This window comes from Egretta garzetta, unplaced genomic scaffold (genome assembly GCF_000687185.1).
Source record: "Egretta garzetta isolate BGI_Z169 unplaced genomic scaffold, ASM68718v1 scaffold89, whole genome shotgun sequence".
Taxonomy (NCBI): domain Eukaryota; kingdom Metazoa; phylum Chordata; class Aves; order Pelecaniformes; family Ardeidae; genus Egretta; species Egretta garzetta.
In genome coordinates, this window is record NW_009269997.1 from 2888789 (window position 1) to 2900624 (window position 11836).

Genomic DNA, 11836 nt, shown 5'->3' on the forward strand with positions numbered 1-11836 from the left:
AAGAATCTCCCCTAACTGCACTTGGAAAGGATAGCTAGTTCCTCCAACCTGTCAGGTTTACCATGAACAACCAAATTACAATGTATTTCAGACATGAACTACAGAGACTAAAATGAAATCTCTCTCCTGATTAACTGTAATATTAAATAATATATAACATTTTTACACTTAATAGTCTGAAGTTTGGACATAAGACAGCTAATTAGGAAAAAAAAGCTGGGGCCAAATCTGTTCCTGGAGAATTAATTTGGCCCAGCTGATCTGAAAAAACTGATTTTACCCAGAGGAAAATAAATCTACCACAGGCATGGGGGTGCACGCACACCCACCCATCCATGTGTACGACAGTGCTGGCACAGCAAAGCGTTACTTTTCAAGCACTGCCATCTCCAGTCCTTTCCTTGCGAGCCTGGATCATCTCCTTCGGAGCCTGCTTGCGGTCAGTGACTAACCCCAACCAAAACATGAAGTCAATGAACCAGGTGGTGGGGTTGAACTTCAGGCCCAGCTCGCTGGCTGAGTAGTCAAATGGGAAGGTGTGGTGGTAGTTGTGGAAACCCTCACCTGAAAAACAGAGGGGGAATTTAAAGACCACATAGCCAGCACGTTTATGAACTTAGGAACACATTTACATGGGACATCCCAACACTCACTTCCCAAGTCCTGAATCCAGTGTAGGTTGTGTTCCACCCTGGATGGGAGACCTCTGGGGCACATCCACAATGGATTCCATTTCAGTGCTTTGGGCTTTCCTGCCCAGTAGGAAAGGGCACGTCCCACCCCTTACGCTCAGGGAAGAATACCACAAGTGCTTCAAGAGGGGAGGTACACAACCGAGTAAGAAGCAGAGTCACTTCTGCTGTGCTGTCCCCAGCCAACTGCCAAGAAGAGAGGATTGCTACTGTGAACACATCTCTGCCCAGAGACTACATGGCATTATTTCAATGTGGGCACCATCAGTAAAACAAGGGAGCCTTCTTCTAAGATGCACAAGCTCCAGCCTCCTTCAAGCCCTGGCTCCAAGTGGTGTCCAGTTGCAGGTGCCCAAAGCCCCAACCAGGGCGAAACAGGATGAGATACCGCTCTAAGTTTGCAAAGCTCTACCCAGGGCTACAGCACTTACCAATGGCTCCCAGAGTGACAAAGGTGTTCTGCCTGGGGTTGATGTACTTGTCGTAAGGGCGGTTGCCGTACATGTGAGCGGCACTGTTGACCAGCCAGGTGACATTGAGAGAGATGGTGTACCGGAGGATGGAGGCAAGGAAGTAGGCATTCCACAGACTCTCGCCCCAGACGTACCATGGCACAAAGGTAGGGATCACAAAGCACATCAGCACAACTGAACTCTTGTAATACCTGTGGGGAAAGAAAAGGACACCATTACTGTGGTGGGAATGACAGCTGGGGTGAAGTGGGGTTGGATCTCTGGAGACACGGCTCTCCCAGAAACTCCTGGCATAACCTGGGCTGGCCCCATAACGGGGCAGCAGGGAACATTTCAGACATCCACAATCATGTCATAAGTTTTCCAAGTGCAATTCAGAATGCCAAGACAACCCAAAACCACAAAGCAGCAAGTAATGCTGGAGCTGAACAGCTGAGACCCAGTCCCAAAGCAAACCTCCCAAGTTGAGCACCTTTAAGCTTGGGCAAGCACAGTTGGGTGCACACCCTGCGCCTAGGGTCCAGCTCTGGGACTGGAAAAGCCCAGTGCCTGGCATGGCATCAGCGGAACCATGTTGGAAACATGATCACTGCAAAGAGCCAGCAAAGACTTCCCCCTGTGCTCAGATCAGAAGGGAACCTTACAGCACAGGGCAGGAGCAGCTCCTTTCTATACCACTGCTGCTGCGTGAGCTCCAACAGCAGCAGCCAACCCAAAGCAGCTGCCAAGAAATCACAGGCACCCTGCCAAGGGTGAGGAGGGAGGGAGGAAGCTGAACAGCCTGAGAACAAACAAGAAAGCTTTATAGTACAGCTAACGCCACATGCCCAGGCAAGGTAGATTAGAGAGGATGCAAGAAGCACAGAGGTGAAAAGCAGAGACCATAGCAGGAGAAATAAAAAGAAAAATCGTGCTGGGGGAATTAATCCAAGGTGAATGGAGAAAGGAAGCAGCTCAGCAAGAAGTGGGGAGGCAAAGCCAAAAGCAAGATATGAAATAAGTGACTCTAAATGGAGAACAGGCTAACGGCACTTGAAGCAGAGAGCAAGACAGTGCAGCTTGGGAGCCACCTACAGTGTGTCCCCAGCTCGAGAGGAAACAGGGCCCAGTCTTCCCCGTTGAGCCCTTCCACCTCCCTGGAGCCCAGATTTACTACAGCCCACAGTGATCCCGGGGTGTCATCATCAAAGCAAACTGCCACATGAAACTGGAGCGGTAGGCTGAGATGACAGGATTTTGAAGGGTGCAGAAAGAAAAGAAACGCAAAGTAAGACCCATCTTATTGGTGCCCATATGACAGTTTTAAAATAGACCCCTGCATTTGTTGAGTTTTCTGGAAAGGATGAGGAAGAACAGAGTTTGGATTTATTAAACATTTATTAAAACTTTCCATTTGCTGAAATTTTTTCAGATAGGAAGAACTGTCCATTTGGTTTGATGAAAACAAACAAGCAATTTTCGATCAAAACCCACAGAGGATTGGAAAAACGTTAATATTAGCAGTATTTTTGGAAGGAAAAAGTTTTCCATGAACATCTATAACACACAGCTAGTTTTGATCATCTTGTGTATGAAATAAATTAACCTCTTGCCCTGCAAGTTCTTTGGTATTTTTTGTTGTTGTTTGGAGGTTGTGCCTCACGTGCTGGGCTCCAGAAGGAGATGTGCAGCTCTCCAGCAACACCAACCATGGTGACAAGAGAGCATCTCCTCAGCTCTCTCACAGAACTTCATCTTCACATACCTGAGCCAAGGCTCTCCAAAGGAAACAGTCCCCATTCTTCACTCCACCAAAGATAAACATTATTTCCCACTCATCTGACTGACTTTTGAACTAGGCTGTGCATTAGGTTTGCAAACCTCATCAATTCAAGGCCAGTATTTAAGTAGAGCTGGAGGAGAAAAGTATTTTCCAGTCCAGAAAACTCCTTGAAAGTTCAAAGCCTCTCCCCACTCCAGGAAAATAAAATATGGAAACAGCTTATCAGACACCAATTAAAACCATTCTGTGAGGTGCAAGAAGCCCAGATGGGGCTGAGACATGAGCTCTCACATCCAAACAAGCACCCCACTATGTTTTCTCTGTTTCACTTTGACTGAAACATCCACCCTGGAATGAGAAACCTCCTTACCTGGAGTTCAAGGGAACCAATGCCTCAATACATGCTTGGGGAACAGCGCTGCTTTCACCAAATGAAAACTTTGTCATGAAGACACTTCACCTGTGAGCCTCTCTTTCACATCACATGCAGGATTATTGCTCTGTTATTCACAGAGGGTAAATTTTGCTGTCAGTCATGCCTGGAGCAGTACTGTGATTTCAGCTGAAGTGACGTGGTTTTAAAATGAGTTTACTCAATCCACAGCTCACCAGTACCACTAAATTCAGCAAAGCTAACAATCTGGCCTTAAAACAAAACAGAAGAATATTATGATTCTTATTTGATTTGACCTACCAGGTTTTCCATGCTGTCAAAAAACCCCAACACTTCAATCTTAAAGAAAGGAGAAACCTGAATGTTTCTTCCCAGATAAAGGAAGGTAAACTCCAAAGTCCTAAAATTCAAATCCGGAGCAGAGAAATTTGCTAAGACATAACTTCCCTGCAGAAAACATACTACTTCACTACACAACATTTGCAGCATAACCAAAGCAGTAGAGCCTGCTTCTCATGGGATGCTGCTGCCTTGGAAAAGGTAATAACACAGCCAAGAAGAGCTGCAGCAAACTGCAAGGGAGCCTTTGCAAACAGGCACTACTGAATGAGAACCAGTAAAAGCAACAATATGTGGAGGGCAATGAATTCCTCACACCTGGAGCTCTTCCAATGCAGGGGTAATTCTGCTAGTGCACAGATTTCTCTAATGTAAAAAAGAAACTAATTTCTGGATTCAGCTGACTGCTCTCCTCACCCATAAAACACTCAGAAATGAGCTTAAGTGGTTTGCCGAAGCAACCAAATGCTTGCAGGCAGCAACAGTCTTCTTGTGCCTGAAATACAGGTACTCACATAGAGGACAAAGCATGTTGCTCAATTCCCACCTCTAGCAAACTGAACGAGGTCTGTGCTAATTCTCAAGGGAGATAATTAATCCTGTGAAGAATGACAGTCTTAGGAGAGGAAGTGCTTGGTCTGTACTGGCCCACAGGTGCCAAAGATGAGTCTGCAGAGTGAAATGTGCACTTCTGCATTAAGGCAGTTACTGATTACACCATTTACTCCAGTGATCGAAGAGAAGGCCAAGATCCCAGCAACTTCTGCTGTGACTGTTTTCACAACCAGCCCTGGCTTTTTGGAAAAGCAGAGGGACAAGGACAGGGCTCACTGCTTGTGGAGCAGAGCCTGCAAGGACAGCCAGCAAGTGTCAGCCATATGGCAACAATGGGGGCCAGAGGGACAGCAGTCCTAATGCCTGCAATCAAGGCGGCAGGGATATCTTGGGGGAGAAAAGGGAAAGGTAAAAACAAGGAATGAGCCACAGCAAGATAACCAAGTGGAGGGACCTCTCCACCCCACTTCACACGACAGCCCAGCACTCCCACTTACTTCCTTTGGAACCTGACAACGGGATCATCCAACAGGTCAGTGAAATCCAGTTTCCTCCCCTTCTCTATAACGTCCCGGTGCTTGCGCACAAACAGCCAGCCGATGTGGGAGAAGAAGAAGCCGCGGCGGGCGTTATGCGGGTCTGCGTCCGTCTCTGAGTACTTGTGGTGCACACGGTGGTCTCGGCTCCACTCATAGATGTCATTCTGCATAGAAAGCATGGTGGGGTGAGAGGACAAAGGCCGCGCACCGGTCCAGCAGTACCAGCTCCAGCTCCTTCCCCACACAGTAATAGCAACAAGCCCCTCTCTGATGCTCCTCAAAAAAGGTTATGACTAAAGACATCCCAAGGGACCCCAGCTTGGCAGCCAGCCAGCCCATCACTCTGCTACTGTCAATGCCCATCAAAATGGGACATGCTCTGGGAACCGGTGACACAGACTGGACACATCCCAGGGCTGGAGATGGCTGGAAGCCAACAGCCTTTTGGGAGGTACCATCATGAGTCTGCCCTGGTCCTGTGTCCACCCTGGGCATTTGCTGTCTGAGGATGGACACTTGGCTGAAAGGACCAGGTCCATACATGTTTACATTGTTATTTTACAACGCTACCATGGGGCAGCTTGCATATTTATTTTCAGGGCACTAGTGTGCAGAGGCACTCAGTTCTGGCATCCTTTTTCTAAGCTGGTTGCGGCTGGTTACCACTGATGCCCTCCAGGCACAAATGCAGTGCTGAAAATGGGACACAGCTTGTGGAAGACTACACGTGCCTTTTCCCAACCTGAACAGGAGCTGAACTTGCTCAGCCTTTTGGAGGGATGTGTCTTCCAGAGTAAAACTGGCACCTCCGTTTAAATTACTGCTCTGTCTGCAGGGATGTGTACAGGAGCACAGCCTTCTAGTACTTAATGTCGGCCTAGAGGAAAGATGGGGAGGGATCCTTTTATCAGGGAGTGTAGTGATAGGATGAGGGGTAATGGTTTTAAATTGAAAGAGGGTAGATTTAGATCAGGTATTAGGAAAAAATTCCTTACTGTGAGGGTGGTGAGACACTGGAATGGGTTGCCCAGAGAAGCTGTGGATAGCCCCACCCTGGATGTGTTTAAGGCCAGGTTGGATGAGGCTTTGAGCAACCTCATATAGTGGAATGTGTCCCTACCCATGACAGGGGGGTTGGAACTGGGTGATCTTTAAGGTCCCTGCCAACCCAAACCGTTCTATGATTCTATGATTAAGATAGAAAAGGAGATGTGCTGATTTTATGGGAAATCAGGTCTTGCATTTCCAGCCAGGCTAGAATAAAAGTCTCAGACCCATAACATCAGCTCAGCACTGGATCCAGATCAGACATAAAGCAAGCTCAGTCCTGTCTCTGCTCAAGCCGTCAGCAGATATGGGTCACTGAAATACTTCATGGCTGTAAATGGGATTATGTGGATTGCTGAGAGGAAGGGATGGACTGCAGTTTCAGACTTGGATCCGTAAAGTGAGATTTTCTGAGTGTACTCAGCCAAAAGGATTTCAGCCTCCCAGTTTGCTCTGCAGGATGCACTGGCTATTGGATTAAACTGGTGTTTTTGCAGTGGTACCAACCTATTAATGCAGAGCATTGTAAGCATGTACAACACTTGAAAAACTCAGGCCACACATTCACCTATGAATTGAATTGCCCAACGTGCACCAAAATGTTAGTTAATGCCCAGATCCACAGCGTGAACTTTAATCAGAGAATGCTTAGCAGAGTGTGCTTTCCTCTTCTATTTCCATCTTTGCATAGCCAGGGAGGTATCCAAGCAGTAAGACAGGAAGGAGGGAAGGGCTTGTGTTACTTTTAGGAACAGCAGTGGCACCCACAACCACCAACCACAGCAGCTTTGCTTCCAGCAGAACTGAGCAAACCATTTGCAGTGCCTGCAAAGTAACCACAGTGCAGCAGCCACCACGGCACTGAATATACTGTAGGACACAGTAAGTCCAGGCTAATGACAACTGCATATATCTATACTTTGTGAGAAAAAAGGCCTATGCTGAAAGCATTGCAGAAATTGTTGCTCTTTCTCTCAGCTGCCAACATTTGAGAGAAAGCACTGAGGACGCCCATGCTGCTGAGGGGACTCCAGGAACAACTGCAAAGAGCAGCTAAAGAATCCAGCTCAAAGGCCTCTGTGTCCAACTTCAGCCTCGCAAAGATGCTCCCTGTCTGCAAGAGCCCACAAGGGACAAGTAAAGAACAAAAGCCCTGGAAAGATCTCAGCTCCATTGCACTCAGTTGTGCTCAGCCCTGTACTGTTGTCACGCTGTGGCCTCAGTGATGCTGGGAGTGGGCTAGGGATGAGGGGAACACTTTTCTGCAGCACTGACTCACCTAAGCCATTGAGAGGAGGCAGTAAAGATCTGCCCCTGACCAGTGCTCCAGGATGTTGCACCTCACTATCCCATTGCACAAGAGAACAAAGTAAACTGAGTGAAGCAAAGGAAGTCACCGAACTCTTCAGTGAGAACAAGGGGAGATCTTTAGCTTGCTGCCATCTTATTTTTTTCCTGCAGAGAAATCAAAGGGAATTAAAGCTGCTACACTGCTTCAAATTAACTTGGCTTTTTATACCACAGCAAACACCTGCAGGGCTGGCAAAAACCATGATTCCCTAGATGAAAGGGTTAGGAAGCTGTGAAACAACTGAATTGCATCTAATTAAAACACACAAAGGCTAAGAAGAAATAAAGGCCAGAACTGTTGGCCATAAATACACCAAGAACTGGAGCATAGCACATGTAAATACGCTCCGAGCGTATTAATAGCAACCATTTTTCAGGAACACATCACTCTTGATCAAGTTTCAGGTAAACACAGGAGTGAAATCCCTTCCAAAGCAGAGAGCGATAGCATCGTGCCGAGGTAGTGATGCAGACTTCATTAGTAGGTCTCTTAATAAACCTGCAGACTGAAACATGACAACAAATTGGGCTATGTAACAACCTCAGTGTGCTGACATGAATTTCCACACAACCACTGTTGCTGTGTGCAAATGGTCATAGCACAACCTCAGCTGAACAACACAGCTTGTTTCATAGAGATGGCCAGGAGCAACGGTACAATGCAGTTAGCAGAGGAGACATCAGCACGTCCCAACCAAGATGCTGAAACTTAAACACTACGAGATCAAGCGGACATAAGCCACATATTACCTATTTCTGAAACAGACATGTGACAGCAAGAGGTGCAGTCTTTCAAAATTGTGAGAGCTTCACTCTAGATGGAGAGAAGAAACACAGCTCAGCATGCTCCAATCATAAAAAATGCACCGGGCAACAGGGCAAAAATGGCTACATCTGGTAGCATTTCAGAGGAAGTACAGCATGTCACAGCCTGTGCAGCATCACGTTAAAATTCTTCAGCAGAGTTTCCCCTGCCCTTCAACAAGTCTGAATATTTCCTCAATATTCAGCATCCAGGCATGCTGTAGGTATCTCCAATGCCACCTCTTCCTCCCAAAGCCAACATGAGGGAGATGGACCTGAAAACTCATTCACTTTCTGGTTGTGGCGGTGAAAACAGTCTTTAGCAGGCAATGGATGTCACAGTAATTAGGAGCAGGCTTCAGATTACTTAAAACTTAAGAGTGGGTGATTTGGCCTTTAGTTTTCTTTCTGATACAAAGAGTACAAAGGTGGCTTGAAGCTACTTTGAAGTACTTCCCTGCCTCAGAATCACACCGTGTCCTCAGCTAAATGCAGTGATGAGGCCAACGCAGCTGAGAGCAAAATCCATAGCAACAGGGGAGCAGAATGCAATGAAATCCCAATGTGCAGGCTCACTGCAACCAGCTCAACATATTCATTTAAGTTACTTATGAAAGATAAGATCAACTGTAAAACAGGAGGACAGTACCAGGGGGTTCTCAAAACTCAAAACAGTTGTTTAACACTCTGAACAAAGGGCTTGTAAAACTCTGCAAGGAACCAAGTAGCACAAAGCAGCTGGAATGTGGCTCAGAATAAAGGAAGGTTATAGTCAAAATAGACAAATTCCCATATTCAAGCAAAAGCATTTTGCTCTTTGTATTGTCTAGAGGAATTAACAAGATTAATTCTCCCCACCATAAAAAAAAAAAAAAAGATAATCAAAGATAAGTGAACAGTACAGAAGTGGATGAAAGGACTCTCTTCATCCTCTGTCAAGGTACATGAATATGAAGTCAACCAAACAGACCGAAGGGAAAAAGCTGCAAACTCAAGGCACAACACACATGTGGTACTCAGTGCCACAAGGGGCCATGGCAGCCAAGTTTGATAAGTTTAATATTAGTACAGGTTCATATCTCTATTTTGAACAGCCAAAGGAGTAACTAAATTCACACCGAGAAGATCCTGGTTCTGGGCCAACTCCTACCACCAGCTAGCTGTTACACAAACATTTCTGAGGCCTAAAATTGCCTATCAGTAAGTACTGAGCTAGCACAATGCTTCTTCGCGAATGTATTATACAGCATTTTTCACCAGTAAAATTTAAATACAGAGCTAAATTAAGACTGTGAAAGGATGCCTGCCTTTCTGGGCATATCAAAATCTCCAACTGCCTGTTTGGACAAATAAATTTGATTATGCAGACATATTTGCATCAAGTTGGCCCTTACAAAAGTTTCCACATTTTCCTGTGAAGTGTAGGGCCTGACCTGTGCCACAGATAGGCTGCTGAGATGCTGAGCCCCCAGTCTGGGCATGTTCAGCTTGGTCCTTAAGTAATTATTGCTCCTGGACTGTCTAATGCATGCTGTTATACAGGTGATGAGAGGGACTCTGCATTCCCTGAGTGTGTTATCAGCAAATGTCTTTCTGCCAATATTTTTTTTCTTTTGCTGTCTCTAAGCTGAGGGGATCCTTGCACAGGAGAAAGAGCTGCCAAGAATCTGGACAGGCAATCACAACCCCACCTGGAAAGCCATGGAGTTAGCTGCAGCCAGAAAGATCCGCAAAGGCAGCTTGGCTTTGTAGGAACGGTGGCTCCACAGGCGATGTGCACCAGCTGTCACACCCAGGGCCGTCATCAGGAAACAGAAATATGCTGAAAGACACAAAAACAAAACACAGGATGTGCCAGGGGCCAACTGCCACTATTTTTGCTTTCTTTGGTGTAAAAATGATCCTGCTATCACCTGCAGGGTCACTCAGAAGATGAGGCTGGGCAGACACGAGGTGAGGTTCTCAGCCCACCTCTGCCCTGTGGCCCCAGGGACATGTCGTTCCACATCCCACTCCTCCCCATTTAGACAGTGTGTTGTTCAGGAGAGCCTGGCAGCACTGGGGCACCATGCCGTGATGTGTTTATGCGGTCTGCCTTCACCAAGTACAGTAAAGTTCATCACTCGTGCCAGAAGAGTAGCAACAACTCTTCTAACAGAACACTCCCAGCCTCCTCCATAGAGATCTTTGCTCAAGTCCAATGTGTCAGCTAATTTAAGAGCAACACGTACCACCCCTAAAGATATGAGCTGGGCCAGAGTTTCCACAATAAAGACCTCTCTTATCATTGGGAACTCATGACCTGGTAATAGAAATGTACCAGGAAGAAGAGCATTCACCATCTCCCTCAGTTTCAGGAACTGCTTTTCCTTCCCTTAATTAAAAAATTGGCCAAGTAAACTTGTTTTGAGCATTTTTTCAGATGGCAAACACAGCATGGGAGCAGGTCCGTTCCTTACTCACCACACTGGCTCCAGACTAGACACACAGCCCAGGCACATGTGTTCTGCAGTGTAGCCCCTGCGCTTAGAATAATACCCCCAACGACCACCATCACAGCATAGGTACATCTCTGGTTCTCCTTTCAGCAGGGGCCACGCTCATGCATGCTCCAGCCAGTTAACCTCACATTTCCAGGGGCTGGGGGAATGGCTGGCTGGGGCAGCAGGACAAAACAGTGGACATGAGCCCACCTGCTCAAGCCATGCATCTGTGCACCGATTGCTTCTCCTTTGGTGTGCTCACTGGTTTTGTCTCCAGGGTCTTTGAATTCCTGTGTGATGGATGTCCTGGTTTCGGCTGGGATAGAGTTAATTTTCTTCATAGTAGCTAGCATAGTGCTGTGTTTTGGATTTAGTACTAGAAGAATGTTGATAACACACTGATGTTTGTTTCTAGTTGTTGCCAAGTAGTGCTCAGACTACTCAAGGACTTTTTGAGCTTCTCCTGCTCGGCCAGGTGCATAACAAGCTGGGAGTACAGCACAGCTAGGACAGCTAACCCAAACTGTCCAAAGAGCTATTCCATACCATATAACGTCATGCTCAGGGGGATTAGTCGGTCTGTCAGTCGGTTGCAGGGAGAGTGATCGCGGCTCGGGGAGTGATCGCGGCTCAGGACAGGCTGGGCATTGGTCGGTGGGTGGTGAGCAATTGCATTGTGCATCATTCGTTTTGTATATTCTGTATATTCTGTTATCATTCTCATTATTACTATTATTATTATTTTCTCTTATTAAACTGTCTTTGTCTCAGCCCACGGCTCTAACCTTTTATTTTCTTCCCGATTCTCTCCCCCATCACCACTGAGCCACCAGTGGCTGGGTGGTGCTTAGTTGCCAGCCGGGTTAAACCACGACATGGATGATCCATACCCCGAGTTATTTTGACTTGCAACAAAAGAGAAGGAAAGGGTTGGAAGAACAGTGCATTAGACTTGCTCCTCCTTTTGGAGAGTGACTGGAGAGAAAGTGGGAACAGCTAGGAGGAAAGTATTTTGTAAGTAAGTCCGAAATAAACTGGACCACTTAAAACTATTCACATTCAAGCTATCCAGCTGTTGTGATATATAGACTCTTATTCTCCTTCCCACACTTGTTGCTTTCTTATACTGTGCCTAAAGAGTACAGGCTCATTTGACAAATGTAAAATTAAACAATAGTGGATTCAAACAATAGGAGTATTACAGGACAACCTCAAATGAGTTTATACGGTTTGAAGTGACATGCTCTTTAGCCAGGGCTCCCTGCCACCCTATGCATGCAGACATGTTTTGGTTAAAACAGCCTATTTCAAATACCTAAATAGAGTTACTGGAATAAAAAGGGAAAATCCTGCCCCCAAAGGGGCGTTTTCTACTTGGCATCTGCACAACAGTCTATC

The 11836-nt window shown here is 46.4% G+C and overlaps 1 protein-coding gene across 1 annotated transcript; it reads right to left on the reverse strand.

The window, feature by feature from the left end:
* Window positions 1-260: 260 nt before the first annotated feature.
* Window positions 261-10997, reverse strand: SCD5 (stearoyl-CoA desaturase 5). The gene is made up of 5 exons (XM_009647484.2): window positions 10985-10997; window positions 9647-9777; window positions 4713-4918; window positions 1124-1356; window positions 261-564 (listed from the first exon to the last, which is right to left on the reverse strand). The coding sequence occupies exons 1-5, from the start codon at window positions 10995-10997 to the stop codon at window positions 374-376; spliced, it is 774 nt and encodes a 257-aa protein (XP_009645779.1). The 3' UTR covers window positions 261-373.
* Between the last annotated feature and the right edge of the window lie 839 nt (window positions 10998-11836).

What these genes read in the sequence shown, in the direction of transcription:
- SCD5 (XM_009647484.2), bottom strand. An exon ending in CTAACTCCATGGCTTTCCAG is followed by an intron (nt 4,919 to 9,646) that starts GTGGGGTTGTGA and finishes CTTTCTATGCAG; the next exon opens with AATGACATCTATGAGTGGAG. An exon ending in TGTCACTCTGGGAGCCATTG is followed by an intron (nt 565 to 1,123) that starts GTAAGTGCTGTA and finishes TCTGTTTTTCAG; the next exon opens with GTGAGGGTTTCCACAACTAC.